General features: G+C 39.6%; 2 protein-coding genes across 3 annotated transcripts; one reads left to right on the top strand and one right to left on the bottom strand.

Moving 5' to 3' along the window:
* The first annotated feature begins 399 nt into the window (after positions 1-399).
* On the top strand, positions 400-3,666 carry LOC133533937 (atherin-like). Its single transcript, XM_061873026.1, has 5 exons — positions 400-468; positions 2,224-2,457; positions 2,605-2,838; positions 2,986-3,219; positions 3,367-3,666. Exons 1-5 carry the CDS (start codon positions 400-402, stop codon positions 3,664-3,666), a joined length of 1,071 nt encoding a protein of 356 aa, XP_061729010.1.
* An 11,316-nt stretch (positions 3,667-14,982) lies between these two features.
* On the bottom strand, positions 14,983-21,409 carry LOC133533942 (uncharacterized). 2 transcript variants are annotated; one of them, XM_061873032.1, is made up of 2 exons: positions 19,452-21,409; positions 14,983-15,467 (listed from the first exon to the last, which is right to left on the bottom strand). In XM_061873032.1, the coding sequence occupies exons 1-2, from the start codon at positions 20,484-20,486 to the stop codon at positions 15,249-15,251; spliced, it is 1,254 nt and encodes a 417-aa protein (XP_061729016.1). In that variant the 5' UTR covers positions 20,487-21,409; the 3' UTR covers positions 14,983-15,248. The 2 variants fall into 2 exon arrangements, with proteins under 2 accessions (XP_061729016.1, XP_061729014.1); XM_061873030.1 differs by having other exon boundaries at positions 14,983-20,413; positions 20,510-21,409.
* Positions 21,410-23,537: the final 2,128 nt, after the last annotated feature.

Below are 23,537 nucleotides of genomic sequence, written 5' to 3'. Positions count from 1 at the left end.
TACCAGCGTTTATCGTCATTAGCACAGGCTCTGTTATGCACTAGCACTCCGTGCGAAAGAGTGGTTTCGGTTGCTGGATTGCTTTTAACAGCCAAAAGGTCCCGGCTGAGTCCATTTAGGGTGAACAAAATAATTTCTGTGCACGACAACTATAAAAGTTGCAAACAAAATATTTCTGTCAAGAGAAGTGATTGAGTCATCTTTTCAGTTCACTTAATAAAGTTCTTTCGTTTAAGCGTGGTTTTTCATTATACATCTTAATATGCAAAGTTGAAAAATCCCACGCCGCCGGCGTTACGCCGCCGCCGTGGATTTTTTCGTGGCGCGCCGCCGCCCGATTTTTTTCGACCGGCGCGCACGTCTAATACAAACTAGGAATTTCACCACAAACTGGAGTTCATGGGTTCAGTACTGGTGTTTTGCGTACAACACCTCAGTAAATACAAGTACGAAATATTCGCCTTACGAGTTAGTGTTTGGGAAATCTTGTAATGTACCATGTAATCTTGTAAATAGAGTAGAACCACTATATGTCTACGATCACTATCCATTAGAATTAAAATTTAGGTTACAAAAAGCACATGCTGATGCTAGGAACAATCTAATTCTAAGTAAAATTCAAAGAAAATCTAAATACGATTGTAAGGCTAACGTTGTTAATTTTAAGAAAGGTGATTTAGTATTAATTAAGAATGAATGTTACAATAAATTAAATGACCTATATTTAGGACCCTATAAAATAAAAGACATAATAGGTTCCAATTTAAAAGTAATTAAAAATAATACAGATTATTTAGTACATAAGAATAGAGTAAAGTTGTATTACCAATAGTGTTCTTTTCAGGGGAGGGAACCCCTACCTTTTCAGGGGAGGTGCGATAGGCAGACACTCATATCGGCACGTCAGTGCATATTGAGTGATCAGCACATTTAATATAGATCTTGCGCCTCCACTCGATAAGGGATTTCCTCTTCTGTCACGTAGTATACTTATATATAAGGATAGAATAGTAAGTATTAGGGGATTCAAGTGGACAAGCTGAGAGACAATACATCTGTTAACCTGTATACTGTGTTAAGTGATTCAACCCCTCCACCCCGGCGCTCTGCCTATTACACACTAATCACGCGCTTGTCGCTTCTGTGTATTTATTGCTCTACGTTTTTGGTACTTGATTACAAAACTGCATGTTCCGTATAAAAATGCCAATTTTTTATGGGGTGCGAATGTAAACAAAATCAAATGAATATGATTGCATCAATTTCCAATAGTATTAAAATTTCCCCCGAAGTACAACGACAGTAAAACATGAAAAACTACTTTCCGGGTGTCGCACCCTGGTGCGAATTTGACATTGGATTTAGATATTTTTTCTAATTATTTACTCAATTTGCACCGAGTACATTACTTTCCCCAGACCCGCAATGGCCAAAATAGATTTTTTTGTATGTTGTTTTTTTTTTTACCTGTTCCGTAGCTTAAATTAACATAAATAACACGTGCGAATTTAGATATAAGTGTTGTAAAACGTACGCCAAATTGCACCGAGTACACCTTTTTTCTCTTCTTAGTTACAACCATTACATTATTTTCAGCCGATTTCACCCCTTTCCGGGGGGGTGAATTTAGTAACGATTGTATAAAGTTCGATTTTTAGCCCGTACAAAACAATCCGTAGTGATTTTATTAGTCCTTAGAATTAGTTCCTGACTTTAGTGAAATTTGAGTTAATTTGACCGTACTATATATAATTATATATACGGTACATGTAAGAGTTTGCGTGTCATATATGGTGCACACATTCAATAGATCTTTTTGTGCATGACTGGTTTGCATCAGTTAAGACTTATTTGGTACACTTGGATGTCCGGCGGGCAACAAAACAATGACCAACTCTTTGAGCAGAATGTTCCAGTCCTCCTATTTTCTACAGCCCGTTTTTAACATTAGAGAAGGGATTAACAATCTTGACGTCTCTTTTTATTTAAAAACGCTTACAAAAAATAATAACCATTTCATGAGAAACCAAAAGAATGTAAATAATCATACAACATTCGATATAATTGTTGCACATTAAGAGGCTGTCAATACCTAAAGCGCGCACACTGTCTATTTGTATAGGAGTAAATGAGATCGCACTGTCGCATGTTACTGGGCGTGGGCAAGGGAATAATTGGATTATTAGTGTAATATTTTACTCATTAGCGGTTTAGCTTAGGTAGAGCACGGCCCCGCCGGAGTCGCCGGAGCACACGCCGCTGACCGAGCCGACCGCGCAGGCGCAGTGCCGCCAGCCCCCGCGCCCGCACGCGGCCAGCCGCAGCCGCAAGTACCTGCGTGCCGTTATAGAGCACGGCCCCGCCCGAGTCGCCGGAGCACACGCCGCTGACCGAGCCGACCGCGCAGGCGCAGTGCCGCCAGCCCCCGCGCCCGCACGCGGCCAGCCGCAGCCGCAAGTACCTGCGTGCCGTTATAGAGCACGGCCCCGCCCGAGTCGCCGGAGCACACGCCGCTGACCGAGCCGACCGCGCAGGCGCAGTGCCGCCAGCCCCCGCGCCCGCACGCGGCCAGCCGCAGCCGCAAGTACCTGCGTGCCGTTATAGAGCACGGCCCCGCCCGAGTCGCCGGAGCACACGCCGCTGACCGAGCCGACCGCGCAGGCGCAGTGCCGCCAGCCCCCGCGCCCGCACGCGGCCAGCCGCAGCCGCAAGTACCTGCGTGCCGTTATAGAGCACGGCCCCGCCCGAGTCGCCGGAGCACACGCCGCTGACCGAGCCGACCGCGCAGGCGCAGTGCCGCCAGCCCCCGCGCCCGCACGCGGCCAGCCGCAGCCGCAAGTACCTGCGTGCCGTTATAGAGCACGGCCCCGCCCGAGTCGCCGGAGCACACGCCGCTGACCGAGCCGACCGCGCAGGCGCAGTGCCGCCAGCCCCCGCGCCCGCACGCGGCCAGCCGCAGCCGCAAGTACCTGCGTGCCGTTATAGAGCACGGCCCCGCCCGAGTCGCCGGAGCACACGCCGCTGACCGAGCCGACCGCGCAGGCGCAGTGCCGCCAGCCCCCGCGCCCGCACGCGGCCAGCCGCAGCCGCAAGTACCTGCGTGCCGTTATAGAGCACGGCCCCGCCCGAGTCGCCGGAGCACACGCCGCTGACCGAGCCGACCGCGCAGGCGCAGTGCCGCCAGCCCCCGCGCCCGCACGCGGCCAGCCGCAGCCGCAAGTACCTGCGTGCCGTTATAGAGCACGGCCCCGCCCGAGTCGCCGGAGCACACGCCGCTGACCGAGCCGACCGCGCAGGCGCAGTGCCGCCAGCCCCCGCGCCCGCACGCGGCCAGCCGCAGCCGCAAGTACCTGCGTGCCGTTATAGAGCACGGCCCCGCCCGAGTCGCCGGAGCACACGCCGTTGACCGAGCCGACCGCGCAGGCGCAGTGCCGCCAGCCCCCGCGCCCGCACGCGGCCAGCCGCAGCCGCAAGTACCTGCGTGCCGTTATAGAGCACGGCCCCGCCCGAGTCGCCGGAGCACACGCCGCTGACCGAGCCGACCGCGCAGGCGCAGTGCCGCCAGCCCTCGCGCCCGCATGTGGCCATCTTCAACCGCACCTCCCGCAGTCGCTCGCCCGCCGGCTTCACCTCCGTCATACCGTAGCCCAAAATCTAGAAGGTTAAGCGGTGAACAATTAAAAGGTTTGATCGCAAGACACTTCTTGGAAGACGAGGTCTCTTCGATGTAACGTTAGATGGGGTTTGGGAACTTACTTTGATTTGGTCCGGCGAGCGTAACAGTGAGAGCGCCCTGGCCAGCATTCCTTTCGTCTAACTTAAGCTAAAGTATATTATACACGGCCTCTTTCTGGCTCAATGGAAGTACCGTTCGGAAAATATCTTGACACAAACAGACACCTAAACTAACTTCCCCTATAAGCAAATAGAGGAATTCGTTGTTCTAAAGAAAACATTCAAGGAAAATGTGCGACAACAACACAGTTCACATTAAATGTATTAATGAATAGTAACATATAGCGTTCTAGACCGTTCGCGATGTAGACTAAAAGCGATATAGGCAAAATATTACACTAGTCATTTTGCGTTTTAGACCATCCGCGAATAACCGCAAATCTCCCCATCACGGTCGCAGCGTTGTCGCACCCTGTGGCGATAGACAATAATGCGAAATCGAGGTTGATAATAAACTATTGGTCGACCGAACGTTTCTGTACATATTGAATTGAGATTCGGCCAATATTTGATCAAACAGCCGCCGCTGGGTGATCAGGGCGGGGTGGAGACGACCGGTTTGGCCTAGTGGGTAGTGACCCTGCCTACGAAGCTGATGGTCCCGGCTTCAAATCCTGGTATGGGCATTTATTCGTGTGATGAGCATGGATATTTGTTCCTGAGTCATGGGTGTTTTCTATGTATTTAAGTATTTATAAATATTATTTATACATTATATATAAATCGTTATCTAAGTACCCTCAACACAAGCCTTATTGAGCTTACTGTGGGACTTAGTCAATATGTGTAATAATGTCCTATTGTATTTATTTATTTATTATTTATTTATTTGGAGCGTAGCCAATCCGTATGAAATAATATTTATTACTACGATGAAGACTCATTGCACCAACAACTTATACCTACAAAAGTAAACAACACCCATCTCACATCAATATCTGTTCAAGGGTCTGACGGGCTTATAGTAGAAAAACTCAAAATAAAATATATGAGACGTGTAATCTGTCTTGTGGTACAGGAATAAGTAAGTGACATGCAAATTTTGACAATATCTTAAATTAATACGAGAGGAGATTGACCTCTGTGGCGCTTTGCTATAGTATTTGCGCAGGCGCTTCATGGATCTGATTTTGACCCGAACATGCCCCCGGGCGTTGAAAGCTTGTCTTTCAACCCAAACTGCTTGATCCAGGAAGCAAATAGGATGCAACGAAGAACCGCTACTCCAATTGTGGGTTAATTTTATGAATTACGGTGGTGTGACCCCTCTTGAATGTCATGAAGGTCCAAAATAATTTCATATTTTTCTCAACGAGCACCACGGCGTCAATTTGCAACGGTTGAGTGTGAGTTCTTCTTATTTAACTGGCTTGATGTCGCATCTGCTCGACCCTGACGGGGTGTGAGTGGCCGAAGACATCTGCGTTCCTTGAGGACATGAGTCGGTACCGACATTAGAGGACGGACAACGAGGGAGTGGCAGCAGCATCTTCAGTGCGCGACGAAACGTGAGTGGTGGGAAGTGGCAACCAAAACAGTGTTGAGTTCATTGACGAGAAACAGACTTTTACAATACCCAGCACTCATTTAAACAAAATGTGGTCGACTTTACCTCAGCTTCCCAAAACCTCCTTAATGTCAGACACGCGGAGCTGACATGAAAAGTAATGTAATCATTAGCTGCAGCGTTAGCTTGCAAATTACAGCTTAGGTAGCCAAGACTCATTGTATGTACTCATAAATGATGCACAGAACAAATGAAGTAATGAGTAACCCTAACAAATAGGTATCACTGGTAATATGTGTACTTAGTATTGAAAATTGAAACATACGAAACATGGCTATCTGACACCTTCACAAGTCTCAATCTATCAGCCGATGTACACTAATTTAGTTCACATATTTTCACATATTTAGGAACGTAACAAATAGTAGCTAAGCAAGCTTATACTGATAAATATAAATACCGAAACACTTTAACGTTAAGTTGACATATACCTAAGTATGAGAATATTTTCCGTCTTGTCTAGTGAAAAACTTAGTGAAATGCTTTCTATTTGATTTCCTGTTCGAGGAATGATGAGATTGCTTAGTGCAGACCTTCGCAGGCTGCTGGAACCGCGTGAGTTCGGTTCGAGTCTCATCGTCAAGCAATTCATTACTAGCGCAAGAGGTGACATTTGTAAAATAACAATTAATACGCGAAGGAGCCGATACCTGACCGCTGTTTGTTGGGCCTGCGACTATATACCCTAATTTAGTCTCAAATAGTATCGTCTGCCTATCACTTAATTCAATTTTATGTGACCCTAACAAGTTCCAAAAGAGATCAGCCCCAATTAAAAAATCAACCTCGGATGGCTTATAAAAGTTAGGGTCAGCTAAACAGATGTTAGACGGAATATTCATTCGCGATATATCCATCTGTTGATATGGCATCTCGTCAGTTATAGATGGCAAAACAGAGCAATTTAAATAAGTCGAGTAGGTGTTATCTAACGATTTAATTGGCACCTGGCACATTTTACCTACGTGAGACTTTAATTTGTTTATGCCTGTAATCGATTTATTTACTCGATTAGTATGTAAATTTAACTGCCGACATATCTTCTCAGTCATAAAACAAGTCGCACTGCCATTATCCAAAACTGCCCTGGCTATGATCTCGCGATTGTCATGCCCGTATACTTTTATTAATGCAGTGGTTAACAGTCCGACGTTCGGTTCAGATGCATGCGAATATGACGTTAATGCAGGAACGGAGGCGGTGGCCGGCGCCGGCGCATCACTCGGCTCAGTAGCTGCCCGTGACGCGGGACGCTCACACGAATTCGATCCTGTTTTTTGCATGTGCTCTGTGATATGAATGAGTGAATTATGCTTGCGCTTACATATCCTACAACCTGCATTCTTGCAATGGTTTGCGTAGTGATCTCGTCGGAAGCAATTAAAACATACTTTATAATTCGGCAGCAAATTAAGCCGCTCGATAGTGCTTAACGCGAGAAACTGGGAACAGTTATTTAAGCTATGCTCACCATTGCATTTCGGACATAATTGAGACGGGGAAGTGACACAGTGTTCAGTGGTTTGAGTCGAAAGTATTGTGCTTCTTATTGCATGGTTACCCTAAACTATTACTACTACAGCAATCGGGATACTTCCAGGTACTCTGACCTAACCAGTTCATTACGATGCTTCCTCTTTGACAGCCTCAACCCAAGTGAATGAGCCTGTCCAACATTTACCGTGTCCCCACCACCTGCTAAAACTACCGTGTTTTGACATAATGTTAAATCGTGTTCAGTATAATGTTATTTTTCCAACTACCCCTGTATTAATCGGGGTAACATAATAATGTTGTCACGGTATAATTATTATTTAACTGCTATCTTAAATGTAAACATAAATAAATCATGACATTCGGCCATCCAACTTCGTGCATGACTCCGGCGCACGAACCTTCTCACTAAAAGCTAGATCGATTTAAATCTTACACCAACCGTGAAAAATTATTTAAAGCGTCAAAACAGTTTCTAATGAAGTAAATTGAAACTTAACTTATCACAATTGATACATTTACATAATCAGGAAATGTGTTAAATAAAATTATAATGAGATACATGAAAATAATATCATGACATTCGGTCTACTGTTTCCCCTTGTTCATATAACTTACTACTATGCCGTGACATTAGCATTTTGCTACGTTAATGAAAAATCTTAATACCTGTTGTTAATTTCGTATAACTAAAAAAAAACAGACAAAGCTCAGTTTTTATTATGTATAAAGTTTGTTTTGTTTTCTCAAAAACCAAACATTACTTCTGTCCGTTAAAACTTGTCTTTGATTTAATTCAATACCCGTTGTTTTACAGGCAAAAGTGGTTCGACTTCAGCACTATCTGTTTCAGTTCTACATTTAACAATCAAACCTTTCTTGACCCAATATTGTATTATACTACATTGCGTTAATGTAGACTTCATCTTACTCCATTCATGTATTAATCGTTACGTAACGTAGCAACAGGTTAGAGATAATATTTAACCCCTAAATGGCTTTAACTCTGAAGTCGACGTGACAATCTTTATAGTCATTAGTCCTGTGTTCAGCTCAAAACTATTAAGTTCAGTTGAAATTTTACACATTTACAATATTATGTCTCTGGATCCATATCTGCACGTGAAGTGTCAAACTTATATAAACGTATAATTGGATTGTTATAGGTAACAATACCTATAACAATGTTCAAGTTTTTGTACTTTTTTTATTTAAAAGGTTGCTCTGATTGTTAATAATACTACTCATTTCATAATGGGTGTTCGTATGACAATAACACACGACAATTTCTTTATTCAAATGCCACCTTGAATAACATCGCTTTCAGAGGCTATTATACAACTCTGCTAGGGGTGATACTAAAGTGTCCTTGAGGTAATTAAATTTTGTGTCTTGAAATTTCAAAGGATGCCAAACATTTTGCAAAAGTTTCAGTTTCAATAATTGGTTGTATTTATACATTAACATAAGATTCCCGTATACTGCTTTTAAGGTGACTAAAGCACTGCTAGATACGCCTTTGACATCAATGTAAAATGACAAGTGTCAATACTAAAAACTCAAGTTCATTTAATTTAAACAATGATTGAAACTACCAAATCAAATTATTGTCATATCCAATAAAATCCATTTTTTTCTTTATGTATATATTTTTTTCTAGGACTACATCTATGCCATAATATATTGTTCATGTCATTGATCGAAGTTCACATTTTTATTAATATTATCTTGCCTTAAACCTCTACGAGCTTTTTTTTCTTCCAATATCTTGTATTACTTTTGTAAACAATATAAATTATGATAATTAGCAAACCATAACAGATATGTCTTTACTAAAAGGACAATAACCCCAAATGTGCCTCATGGCATTAAGTCCGCCTTTTAATAAATAAGATTTTCTTTTGTGCAATAAAGATTAAATAAATAACTGTTCTGTCAAACCTATATCTATAGCTTATTTGGGCGTTACTTGTTATTATCGTCAGGTAAATACTATATTAACTAACTATCCTCATTAAGCTTATTACATACAATTTATTGCGTATTTACCTTGTAACGCTACTAATAACTCTACAGATACGTCAAATCTCTATCGTCTATGCACTCTTTTCTCACACATCTCTTTTTCATTCGTTTTTTTTTTATAAATTATACATCGTTTTTTACTACTTCCACTTTTGAATTTCAGGAACTACGTAGCAGTTTAAAACGTTTTCTGGATATCTGTATCATATTTTTATACTTTCAACTTGCGAAATATGACCATGTACATTTGCGTTCAACTCAATTATCTTATCTGTCCCGTCGTAATTATCTAACTTTAACATCGCTACTAACTGATGCTGTTACAACGCATACTCCCATAGGTACTACAAGTACAAATTATATTGAATCGTTCGAACTGAACACCGCGTTTGCTAAGTTTCAAACGTTAGTTATGTAAATATAACTTCCAACCAATTCTAGATAATCACCATTCAATCTGCAAACAAAAGATTCGTCTCTCTATTGATCTTTCTGAATAATTGTTCCTTTATCTTCCCTGTTTCCCTACGTAATCTATATTTAGGGCAATTATCATCATCTACACTCAAGTGCCTACTTTTTTTCACTTGTTAGCCTTTGTCACAAATCCCATGGATACAACAAATCGTTTGCAATATGTCCGATCTGTTGTTTACTTTACAATCCCGACTACTCAAAATCTGTTTACCTGAGATACTCTTGTACTGTCTGAAGTCTACTCTATACTATATTTGTTCTATATTTAAGTCGTACAGTAAAACATATTTATTATACTATAACATTTGGTATTTTGGTAATCTCCATAGGTAGGTATACATATGCTTATATAGGCACTATCCTGTTACTGTTTATTTGTTAGCACTTATCACTTCAACATTATGCGTCCATCTGCATTCATTAGTTTTATTAATAATAATTAGTTTTATTTAACGGAATATCTCGTTTAATCCATGATAATTACCTCTGATCTCTTATTTAATGCATTTCTATACATTTAACACCTTTTTATTCGAATAATAATTAAAGTTACTTCAAAATTATGATAGTTAGAACTTCGTGTGCATAAAATATACTCATACAACAATGTCTCTATTGTCTAATGTCTGTACAATATCTCAAAATGCAATATGAATATCGTCTAATCTATCGAAACATGAAAATAATTACCAATTATTTTAAATTTCACATATATATATAAAGATATTTCTTCTAATACTGATCATCAACAACATCGAGTTAATTATCCCAAAAGATTAATCAATTTCACGAACTCGCTGTCACAAGAGTTTGCGACTCAAAAATTCAGTCAAAAACACTAAACATCCATAGCCAATATAAGATGTCAAATGTTATCACAATTTCATTTTACTATTTTTAATACTATCATATTTAGCTTGTTGGATACTAAAAAGGAGCTACAACTCTAACACATGTATCTTTCCTCAAGACTGCGTATAAGTAGTCATTTAGTCAACTATGTTGTTCTGAGTGGATTAAATTGAACAAAAGTTTATTTTTACATCGATAAAGCGACGTGTATACTATAATATTTACAAAAGCTCAACTAAACATGGATAGGTTTATTAGCATCCACTTCATTTGATAAACTCCTGATCATCAGCTAACTCGAATCAGTCAATCGTGTCATGTCTTTTAAGTATTTGATAGGATACAATCATCTTTCTATACTCCTATTTTGTTCCATATTCCTCTCGATATCAATTATAAAGAAACAGCTGTATGTTATAACATACCCAATCTCTCTGCTCTATTGTTTTTGTCTTTTTTCAATAATTTTAATAATTCCTTTCTTTTACTACGTTCAACACTTATTTATTAGTTATCCTATTGTTCGAACATATGCGTTAAATTTTTTCAGGCATTATATTTTCTAACTGTTTGGGTCATTATTTACGTTTCTGTTTCTCATTTCACTATCGACTCACAAGAGATCACGAATTGTTCTACTATAAGTAAGCTAACAAACTACAGCAAACTTTTGCAATACTGTTTCGTGTCTTAATTATTGGTTGCATTAAGAAAACCCAGAATTCCTTTATGAAAATACTACTAGCTTGTAGTTAATTTCATGTTCAAACTGGGTAACTTGATACTTTAGTCTGTAATGACATCACCTGTACACAGTTTGTCAATAAAATATTTCTATTCTATTTTAACTATGCATTTTGTCCACCTCTCAAAAAGATTACTCACACTGCTCTGGTCTATCCATTATAAGTCTCTTTATCCCGTCAAATGACAATTAATTTCTGTTATATTTATCAATCTCGTATAAACTTTCAATATCTTTTTCTCTAGTATACCGGCTTCTGCTTACCTACCTAAGTACCTCGATACTTTTCAATATCCTGCTTAAAGGCAAATCTCTTTACTCGAAAGAAAGAAAGAAAACCTCGATCTGTGTTAGAACTCAGTCACTTTACGTACTTGCTACTGTATCATTACTCACGACGGTTTAAATTTCTGCAGTTCAGTTTTGGATCACTATATCAAACTCAAGAGCCTTAATCAATGCTCAAGCATTAAACGCATTCATGTTCAATTACGTTCTTCATCTGGCTCAACACCCGAAATTCAAACAACTGTTTTTTCCTAGAAAAAGAGAAAAACTTCCCCAAATTCTAACAATTTTTTTTGTAAAAAATATTAATTGTAACACACATTTCAATCGAACAATAGTCACAGACATACAGTATCTGTTCTCTATGTACAACTTTTCTCTCTTTTCATTTTAGCATCTATTAATAGTATTAACCATTTCAATCGGACAATGCTCACACACATACAATATGTTTTCTATGTATAACTTATCTCTCTTTTCATTTTACCATCTATCATTAGGTAGATGTAAACCATTAGGTTTTGTTATACTTTTTTTTTTACTTCATTTCATAAAATAAAATATTTGATACTCTGTATTATAGAATTTAACGGAGATCAAACTTAATTTCGATCTAACTTGTAATCAAGACGCTGTCTTACATTTTACCCACTTATACTTTATATTCTCTTCTCACAAGGCCACTGTAAATTCTATATCTTAAAAAAAATCGCGTAAGTATATCTCCACACACGACAGTCGTTAAACTGCCAGCGTCGATAAAAATCTATAATTCTTATCTTCATAAGAGTGTAATTTCACTAATTCATCCTTCGTTTGATTCATCTCTCCAAAATTTGAGGCGTATGCTCAGGGTTATTTTAATTTCAACCATATATAAAATAAAAAAAATATATGAACCATTTCAAGAGAACGAACGTTCGCTACAAACGTTCCGTTTTTTTCATATTTCACTTACAGCTCTCACAAGTCACTATTGTGATTCTGTATCTCCGTTTAATCAATACATACGTATGCTTGTTGGAATTAAAAATCAATATAAGCTACAAATTACTTTTTTTTATTATCATTCCATCAATAACCAGTTGCATTCTTGTCATCGTACTAAATACTGTAAATATTACTTGCAATGTCACGTTAGAATATAATTTATGACCAATCAAAGAAAAGATTAGTCATCTTATTTGGACTAAAAAAAACATCCGTCGCGTTCTTGCGACCACCATAGTCAAATCTTTAGCAACTAGTCATACAGAATTTACCATTCGCACATTCGCATTTTATAATTCGCAATTTCAATGTGTACACTTCCGTCAAAAAACAAACAATTTCATCTAATTCTCAACATCCGTGACGAACCCTCACGTCAAACAAAAATAAAATGTTAAGATGTACTCTCACGTACTTTAATGTTTACTTTCCTTGACGCACGCTCACTTCACACAAAAATCAAATTTCAGATGTACTCTCACGTCAAATAACTTCTAACTACCTTGACGTATGCTCATGTCAAATAAAAAACAATTTCCTTGACGTGCTCTCACGATAAACAAAAATCAAATTTAAAACGCACGCTCACATCAAATAAAAATCAAATTTAAGACGCACTCTCTCGTCAAATAATTTTCAACTTCCTTGACGCACACTCACGTCAAGCACAAATCATATTTCAGACGAACTCTCACGTCAAAAAATTTCCTACTTCCATGACGCATGCTCACGTCAATCGATGATCAAATTTTAGACGCACTCTCACGTCCAACAAAAGTTAAATAACTTGATTGAACAATAGTTATTTGTACAACAAGAAAGCAAAGTTTGATATTTCTTTGAGTGCTTGTTTTGATTGTATAATAAAATACGTAAAATATGGTGTTTTTATTAAATTTTAAACTTTTATTTCATTAATTAATTATTACGAATGAAGACTCGTAGGGTGTTTTGGAACGATGCGGTCTGACTTATTTCGGGGGTCTATTATAAACCGTCAATATACCGTTGAATTACGTATGCACTTTTTTTGTTCAAATATTCCGAACTTGTATTAGGCCCCGCTCGTTGAAATGACATTCGACTCTAAAGGTCACTTGAATGTTATTTTGTCTCACTCGGTGAGCAAAATGTGATTTTGCTCACTGTTTTTAAGCAGCAAATTACCCTTGTTCGAGCTGCTGACGTGATAAAATATTTTCATCAGTGAAACAAACAAATTCGTTATAAATTATATGTCTTTCGCTCTTTGTTGTCTTTAACAAAACTATCATCTGGCACTGACACTGAATAGTTCTGTATACAACAAACTCTCAATACTCGCTCTCATGCTAATAAATATATTATTTATTATTGTCATACAAAAACTCGAGTTAACTTCTCTTAAGTTACCTTCGCTTATGTTAAGCTACCATAATGCTCTCTCACATTGTTATTATATATCGTGTACCTGCGTAACTTTAAATCATACTAGTAGACCATATGATTGACCAGCAATTTTACACAGACTCTGCATGAGTTTAATTATCATAACTTCTTTCCAAGTTCTATATTGTCGTTTAATACTAAATAAGTGATTTAGAATCAATGCATTTAAATTTACACACTGTCAAAATCCATTGTCACATTATACATAAGTATAGTGTCATTTAACCCAATTAAATTATCTCATTAATAAAAAAAAAAAAAAAAGGATTGTCTATTTCAGGCTTCTAGCCCATAACAAATCTCTTTATGTTTCATTAAGATCTCTTAGATACGCTCATTTAAAATTACTAGTACCTGGGCGACCGAGCTCCGCTCGGCTACAACTATCCATTGCAATATGGTGGCGTATAATAGGTGATAATCTACATAAACTTAAAAAGTAAAATGTGAACTGACAATTATTATTATTTACAATCGAATTCAACCTTACAGCACTTGTCACAGAGTAACGCCATCTATTGCCAATTTCTCTTATTACATAGCTCATTTTTTTACCAAACCAAACCTGTCCAAAACAATAAAATTTAAAAATTATATATAAACTTGAACATATAAAAAAAACAAAGGTTAGTCAACGGGCGAGATTCGAACCCGTAACACTCGTTTCTAGCCGTCCGCGTCCCGACCCGCCGGACAAGACGGACAGTGGCCAGTAACACGAAATCAGCGACCACATTCTGCGTCGAAAGAAAAACGCATGAAAACTCGAAAACACGCGCCTTCCCAAACACAAGACTAATCTAGACCGACTGTACACCCCCAAAAACCCCCATATACCAAATTTCAGCGAAATCGCCAGAGCCGTTTCCGAGACCACAGAAAACTATATATATATACAAGAATTGCTCGTTCAAAGGTATAAGATAATGCAACGTCAGAACGTTATGTCAAACTATCATCTTCTAATTTACTTACACTCAAGTAAATTTACATAATGTACGCTCACATTATGAAAAACTATCATCATCTAATTTACATACGCTCATGTAAATTTACCATAATGTACGCTCACATTATGAAGTACTATCATCTAATTTACATACGCTCATGTAAATTTACCATAATGTACGCTCACATTATGAAGTACTATCATCTAATTTACATACGCTCATGTAAATTTACCATAATGTACGCTCACATTATGAAGTACTATCATCTAATTTACATTCGCTCATGTAAATTTACCATAATGTACGCTCACATTATGAATCTGCTATTCTATTTATCTCATCTTTCACGTCCAAACTCTTAATATTACTCATGTTATTAAAACTACATAAGTATATACTACACAAAACGCTTGTTTACGTTGTTGTACACTAGCTTTGTTGAGGATTGTAGAAGGACCAGGCAGAATAAAAAATTGTTTAAAATTAGAAATGTACTGTATTCTGCCACACGAGTACATATAAAAAATAGGAAAGATCAGTTGCTTGTTTCAAGTTCAAAATTGCAATGTCACAGCGTTAACTAAAAGTGAATATCATAGACAGAGGTCGCCCCCGTCTCCCGCAGTCCCCGCTGAAGCCTTGCGTTTCGTTCCAACATGCCCGCCCACGTTGAAAGGTTGGTCTTTCAACTGTAGATTTACTTTTCGACTGGTAGTGGACATATTTTGCTGAACGCACGACGGATGATCCCAGACGACGTCCGGATGTCGGCTACGCGATTGATGCCATCAGATCCAGCGATGACGCTAACGATTCTGCCGAGCTTCCATTTCATTGGAGGCAGATTGTCTTCTTTGATGACGACCATAGTACCGGCTGCAAGTTGACCCTTGGCTTGCCTCCATTTGGTTCGCTCCTGAAGTTCAGAGACATATTCTTTATACCAGCGAACCCAGTAGTGTTGCCTCAATTGTTCTATCCTCTGGTACCGTGTTAGTCTCAAAGGAGGAATCTCTGTTAGACAGGGAGTCGGAAGAGCTGTGAGTGGTCGTCCGATCAAAAAATGGCCTGGAGTAAGTGGTAGCAGATCAGAAGGATCGCTAGTTAAAGGAGTAAGAGGCCTTGAATTTAAAATGGCCTCTATTTGACACAATGCACAATAAATCTCTTCAAAAGTTAAGTGACAGTTACCTAAGACTCTAACTAAATGGTGTTTAGTGGATTTCACCCCGGCTTCCCACAAACCGCCAAAGTGTGGTGAATATGGTGGAATAAAGTGAAATCGAATGCCGTCATTGGCTGCAGACTCAGATAACGTCTTCGCATGACTGGTAAGGAATCTCTTTAAATCATTATATGCCCCGACGAACTGTGTTCCGTTGTCGGAGTATATGTCAGAAGGTAAGCCGCGGCGACTAACGAATCGCTTCAATGACGCCATGTAACCTTCTGCAGACAAGTCACTACATAGCTCAAGGTGTACACATTTCGTTTTAAAACACACAAAGATCACGATGTATACTTTTGTGGTTTGACTACCACGACCCTTTCGAGACGCAGCCAGTATAGGACCGGCATAATCTACCCCGACAACCTCGAAAGGAAAGCCTGGTGCTACTCGCGGTGAGGGTAAGTTGCCCATAAGTGGCGCTATAGTTGCACCGCGCATACGAGTGCACAGGACGCATTTGTGATACGTTGACCTAGCTTGGGTACGACCACCGATTGGCCAATAGGTAGTCTTTACATACGCTAGCATGGCTTGAGGTCCCGCGTGTAACAAAATGATGTGAACGGAATTAAAATATATCACCGTTATAAAATGCCCTTTCGGCAAGATAGCTGGGTGCTTTTTATCAAAGTTAAAAGGCCCGTTTCTAAGTCTTCCGCCTACACGCATAAGTCCTTTAGAATCCACAAAAGGATTCAGTTTTGTAAGCGGGTCTTTGGCTTTGAGTAAGGCTTTATTTTTAACGTCCTCATATGAGTAAAATGATTCTATCTGCGCCAATTTTACTAAAGTATTCATAGCCGTATGAAGTTCTTTTGTGCTAAGGAATCCTGAATATCTAACACTATTACCCGGTCTTGCGTTATTAATAAACCGTAGAACGTAAGCCGTGACTCGTTTGAGTTTAGTAAAATTGGAAAACTTCGTAAGGTTCAAATCTGATAGAGGGGATAGTGTAGCTTCGCTCGCTACATTAGCAGTGATTACCTCAGCTTTAATGTCGTCACTATCCTTGCTCGCGTGATGATTTTTGGGCCAGTCCTCTTCGTCATTACGGAGAAACTTTGGTCCATTCCACCAAATATCAGCAGCAGCAATTGAACCCGCATCAAGTCCGCGTGAGACCAGATCAGCTGGGTTGTCCTTAGTAGGTACGTGTCGCCAAGGCCAACCGCTAGTGATTTCGAGTATATCGGCTACGCGATTTCGTACGAATACTTTGAGTTGGTTTGGTAGCATTCTAAGCCAACCTAAAACGATCATTGAATCGGACCAAAATGTACAACTGTCTGCTTTCATGCGAAGTGATATGAGAGCTTTTTGGTAAAGCTGCGCTCCAATCAAAGCTCCACATAATTCCATACGGGGAATAGTTACCGGCCGAATTGGAGCTACTCTACTTTTTGCCATGAGTAACCGCGTAACTACTCCTGTGCTAGTGATCGTACGTACGTACAAGCAAGCTCCGTACGCAGATTGAGACGCATCCGTAAAAATATGGAATTCCACTCGCGACGCGTGGATTCCTACGACACTGCGAGGAATGCTTAAGTGGTTTAATTCAGGTAAAGACATTGTTATATTATTCCACTTTTCAGAAATGTCTTGAGGAACTTCATCATCCCAAGAAACTCTTGAAAGCCATAAAAGCTGAAGCAGAATTTTACCCTGTATGACAACTGGTGACAGAAGACCTAGAGGGTCAAATATTTTTGCTACTGTGGAGAGGATAAACCGCTTGGTTATTTTTTCAGGGTTAGGTCCTAAGTCGATAGTAAAGTACAAGACATCGGCTCCACTTTTCCAACCTAGCCCTAGCGTCTTACTTTCGTCCAAGTTGCCAAGATTAAGGTTCCTAGATTCGTCGTTATGTTCATTTATGAGACTCGACTCATTTGAGCGCCACTTGCGTAAATGCATACCGGCACTTTTAAGTACTGCACTGACCCGAGCTATAATGCTTGCAGCCTCTTGCTCAGTATCAGACCCGGACAAAAAGTCATCCATGTAAAAGTCATGGGCAATGATTTCAGTGAGTCGAGGGTCCGAGCAGTCCAGTGATAGCTGTTTAAGACATCTAACAGCTAAGAAAGGAGCGCTGGCCGTACCATAAGTTACCGTATTTAATTGGTATGTGCACAGAGGTTCAGATGGATCCTTGCGCCAAATGATTTGTTGCAAATGCCTATCGTCAGGGTGCACGACTATCCTCCTATACATTTTTTCTACGTCAGCCGTGTACACAAAGCGGTATTGTCTAAACCGTAACAAGATAGCTATGAGATCGTCCTGAATAGTAGGTCCTACATACTGAATGTCGTTCAGCGTCACTCCGGTTGACGTGCGTGCGCTAGCGTTGAACACAACCCGCAATTTTGTCGTGAGACTAGATAGCCGCAACACGCCGTGAAAGGGCAAAAAGTTTCCTACTATCTCATTGGAAGTAACCTTGGACATGTCTCCCAAAGTCTCGTATTCTTTCATAAAGTCTTTATACATAGACTTCAATTGTGCCTGTCGCTCTAGTCTGCGCTCTAACGACAGGAAACATTGTTTTGCCCGCTCATAAGAATCGCCCAATGAAGATGCAGGCTGCTTTAAAGGATACCTAACCATGAACCTACCGTCTGGTAACCGAGAGGTATTTTTAATAAAGTGTTCCTCGCAAGCCCGTTCATCGTTGGTATAATAAGCAGTCGCGGGTTTTATTGTCGCTTCGTCTAACTTCCAAAAACGCGTCAACTCGTCATCTTGATTATTCATTTGAACAAAATTACAACAAATGTTTTTAGAGTTAGGATTATGCGCATTACGACCAGACACTACCCAACCTAGCTTGGTTTCATAAACTGTGGGCTTGTTTCGTCCCAATTTAATTCTATCATTACCTAATAATTCCCAAAAGACCTCGGCGCCAAGAAGAAGATCGATAGCTGCCGGCGAGTGGAACTTAGGATCAGCCAAAACTAAATGTTCAGGTATGTCTAGCATTGATACATTTACCTCTTGCATAGGTAAGTCGCATGTAACTTGTGGAAGTACGTAAAATGACCTTTTCATACTAAAACTTTTGTCAAACAAAGATGAGAACTTTGCGTCGCATAATTTATGTACAGTCGACTTCATATTTTTAATACCGGTCAAAGACGCATTCACCTCCCTAATAGGTAAGTTTAGCTTTTTACAAAAATCAGCTCTAATAAAATTAGGTGAAGCCCCATTGTCCAAAAATGCGCGCGCCATATGCGGTTTACCGTCACGATCGTATACTTCTACTAGGGCAGTAGACAGTATGACTTGACCTTGTAAAGCAGGATGGGCCGGCAACAAGAGGCCGCTGTTAGCACTACAGCTGGGGCCAGGTGCGGGCTCATCGTGCTCGCTCGGACTGCTAGGAGTCACTTCTATAACAGGCATTGCTACTGGAGCCTTCGACGGCATTCTATCTACGTGTAAAAGCGAGTTATGACGGAATGAACACGACTTGCACGGACCACGCCTACAATACTTCGCTATGTGCCCGGGTTTTAAGCAATTCAAACATACTTTCATCCCTTGAATCTTATCTGCACGTTCGTTATTAGATAACGCGAGAAAGTCGGGGCACTCAAATAACCAATGACCTCGCTTACATAATGGACATTCATATGAAAATAGTGGGCTACTCACAATATTGGTTTCACGTTCATCTAGTCCTACGAAACATTTTTCCTTTACCCGTCGCACGGCGGAGCGCGCGTGCGCCGCGGAGTCAGCGCCGGCGCCGGCGGCGAGCGGCCAGGACGCGCGACGTCCGGGGCCATCCATCGCCATGGTTTCCAATAGATCCGCACGATCGCTGAGGAAATGTATGATAGCATCGAAAGTAATTGTTTCGCAACTAGGCACAAACTCCTCCCACTCTCGTCTTGTAACATTGTCAAGTTTTTGACAAATTATATACACTAATAATGTATCCCAATGGGTGGTTCGTTCATCAAGGGTCGCTAACGCACGTATATTTTTACATATCGTGTCTATAAGATGCCGAATAGCTGTCGGTGACTCCTTGGTAATTGGGCTTACATTGAATATGGCCTTAATATGATTATTCACCAATAACCGCTTATTGTTATACCTATCGCATAATAATTGCCAAGCTATTTTATAGTTACTACTAGACAATGCCAAGGATTGTACAATTACCGCGGCACTGCCTTCTAGTGAAGCCCGCAAATAATGAAACTTGTTTACATCATCGATTGAGTCGTCATTATTAATCAAACTATCAAATGTGTCGCGAAACTCAAGCCATGTATCATACGAGCCTCCAAATTTCGGTAAAGAAATGGTGGGTAACTTACATTTTATATGTGGATGACGCCGTGTATTGTACTCGGAACCCCCATCGCTAGGCGCGACCTTAGTATGCATGGTTACCAATTCCCTAGCCGCCGCGACTGACGAGTAGTACAAATCCTCGAAATCCGACCTCTCGTTCAATTGGGCCTCGTCATCCTCCGCCATACACTCCAACTTGGTTTGAATCTCATCATACGTGTTGTAAACACATTCCAATTTAGCAATCCGAAGTTGAAGTTCCGTCACCTGAGCCGCACACAATACTTTTTCGGCTAACTCGCGTATATAACCTGAAAATTTAGTTAAACGCGACTTAATATGACCCCTCTTTTTAACTAACTCTTTAATTAATGCTTCATTCATCTTAAATTGCACTTAGTATTTACCTTCTTAGCACTATCAACACTCTGTTCCACCAAAACACCAGCACAATGAACCAAGAACGTAAACTAAACCACTTTCTTATGAATTTAATGTTAATTACTCCGATGTTGTTTACTATAAGCAATCCGGGCAAGTTATGGCGATAAGTACCTACCTATGGCGGCCGCGCGTCCCGATAGATATGGCAAAAAAAAACGTTTGTCCGCGCTCGGCCGATGCACTTATTATGCAATTGTGTAATTGAAGAATTTGTGTTTTAAAGTCTGATTTATTTGTATTGTAGATTATTAAATAGGTTTTGGTTATTGTTTTAAGACGTAATATAGGGTTTTTTAGGCTAAGTTTATATTTAAGTTGTGTCAAATAGAGGAATATTATTGAAAAATGGCTATTAATGATTCTTATGTAAATGATAGAAAGATATTAAGGAACGGACTCACTTTTAGCTCTCTTAACCTGTTCACTCCTTATAGACGACGTCGGAATATAGTTTTCCGGGATAGCGGTAGAACAGTTGACCACTTTGTAGCTGATGGGTGAAGATATAGCCGCCTCGGGATGTTTCAAGCTGCACTCCTCACTGGAAATCCGGTATGTTGGATGCGCAGGAAATATTTCACACGATGCGTTTCTCCTTTGTCTCAGCCGTTGTGGAGGTCCTTTGTCCTTAATATCTCGTAGCTCGCTGATTCAAATAATTATCTGGCATCGAAGACCATGTTGAGGATTGTAGAAGGACCAGGCAGAATAAAAAAATGTTTAAAAATAGAAATGTACTGTATTCTGCCACACGAGTACATATAAAAATTAGGAAAGATCAGTTGCTTGTTTCAAGTTCAAAATTGCAGTGTCACAGCGTTAACTAAAAGTGAATATCATAGACAGAGGTCGCCCCCGTCTCCCGCAGTAAGAATAAGAAGAATAAGAATAAGAATATTTTATTTGCTTTAAACAAAAGCCCCCGCTGAAGCCTTGCGTTTCGTTCCAACAAGCTTACTTTAAATAAGTATCTGTATTTACTTATATTTTTATGCTAGCCCGCTTTCAACTGTAAGGCTTTCATTAGCATAAATAAACTATGAGTCTCATACAATTTTAGCTAAATTGGAGTAAAATTTACAGATAACATGTGTAACACTGTCACCTGTATAATACTGTCACTGCCACCATTAAACGTAGGTATTTATTTCGACAAAAATATGTCTATAAATAGGTACTTATTATTTCGCATTTTAGTGCTGTCCAACGAGGTATTCTATTTTACTACTACCAATTCACTGATTTCGTATAGCTTTAACTAAAACTGCTGCATTGAACATAAATCATGACGTGTACAACAATGAAATACATAAATGCTTTTAAAAATTCTTATCAAAGAAAAAAATATATAGGAAAGCATAACCTACTCCATGTGTAATAAACCGGCCAAGAGCATGTCGGGCCACGCTCAGTGTAGGGTTCCGTAGTTACTCTTCCGTCACAATAAGCTAAACTCGAGCTTAAAGTATAGTAAATTGTTAACCAAGGGATGAAACGGTACCTTTCACCTGAGTTAAACAAATAGGCAAATTTGCATAATCAGTACCTAATTAAAATAAGTCTTTTTACTATGAAGGGAAAACTTTTTGCGATAACTCAAAAACAGCTAAACTGATCATGTCCGCTATAGTTTTCATTTAATGTCTTTCTTAAGCTCTACTTCCACGATTTTTTTCATATTTTTTGGACCTATGGTTCAAAAGTTAGAGGGGGGGGGACACATTTTTTTTTTCTTTCGGAGCGATTATCTCCGAATATATTCACTTTATCACAAAATGTTTCTTGAAACCCCCTATTAGTTTTGAAAGACCTTTCCAACGATACCCCACACTCTAGGGTTGAAGCGAAAAAAAAAATTCACCTTCACTTTACGTGTAGGGGAGGTACCCTAAAAAAAATTAAATTTTTAGATTTTATTGTACGACTTTCTCGGCTTTATTGATTTATATATCCATGCCAAATTTCAGCTTTCTAGCACTAACGACCACGGAGCAAAGCCTCGGACAGACAGACAGACAGACAGACAGACAGACAGACAGACAGACAGACGGACATGGCGAAACTATAAGGGTTCCGTTTTATGCCATTTGGCTACGGAACCCTAAAAATGACAAAACTAATTTATTTCTGGTCATGATGGCTCATATACTGATGTCTTAAAGGAACTTTTATTATCATAATATATATTTAATTAACTTTCTTGGGCCATCATATGATTTACAACAATCATTTAATATTATCTGTCTAAATTATCATAAATTCATTATCTATCACAATAAACTACCAGCCAATTTATTGTTTTCAGTTGCTTGCAAAGAAGTGGTAAGATATACTTCTTAATGACTATTTTTACTCACGAGTTTTAAAGCTACCTGCAACTTCATCATGCATTTTTTTAAATTGCTAATATATATAATAATTACTTACAAGCAGGCGCCAAAAACATATATCTGAAGCATGTAAATCGTCCTAAACTCATGAAATAAAATACTTTTTATTTCTATAACTTACGTTTCATAAAACTTAGGAATCAAAATAAATCTCAAAATCCCAATGTGGGTTAGTGGTACGTTAACACTTCTGATTTATTGTGCTTCTTATTGCATGGTTACCCTAAACTATTACTACTACAGCAATCGGGATACTTCCAGGTACTCTGACCTAACCAGTTCATTACGATGCTTCCTCTTTGACAGCCTCAACCCAAGTGAACGAGCCTGTCCAACATTTACCGTGTCCCCACCACCTGCTAAAACTACCGTGTTTTGACATAATGTTAAATCGTGTTCAGTATAATGTTATTTTTCCAACTACCCCTGTATTAATCGGGGTAACATAATAATGTTGTCACGGTATAATTATTATTTAACTGCTATCTTAAATGTAAACATAAATAAATCATGACATTAGCAATACCCTATGTTTAGACGCAAATTTAGCCGGCTGACTCGATTGACCGGCGCCTGAGGCGCTCGATAACTCTAAAGTTTC

Source organism: Cydia pomonella, unplaced genomic scaffold (assembly GCF_033807575.1).
Source record: "Cydia pomonella isolate Wapato2018A unplaced genomic scaffold, ilCydPomo1 PGA_scaffold_29, whole genome shotgun sequence".
NCBI lineage: Eukaryota > Metazoa > Arthropoda > Insecta > Lepidoptera > Tortricidae > Cydia > Cydia pomonella.
This window is presented reverse-complemented; position numbering and strand designations above follow the sequence as displayed.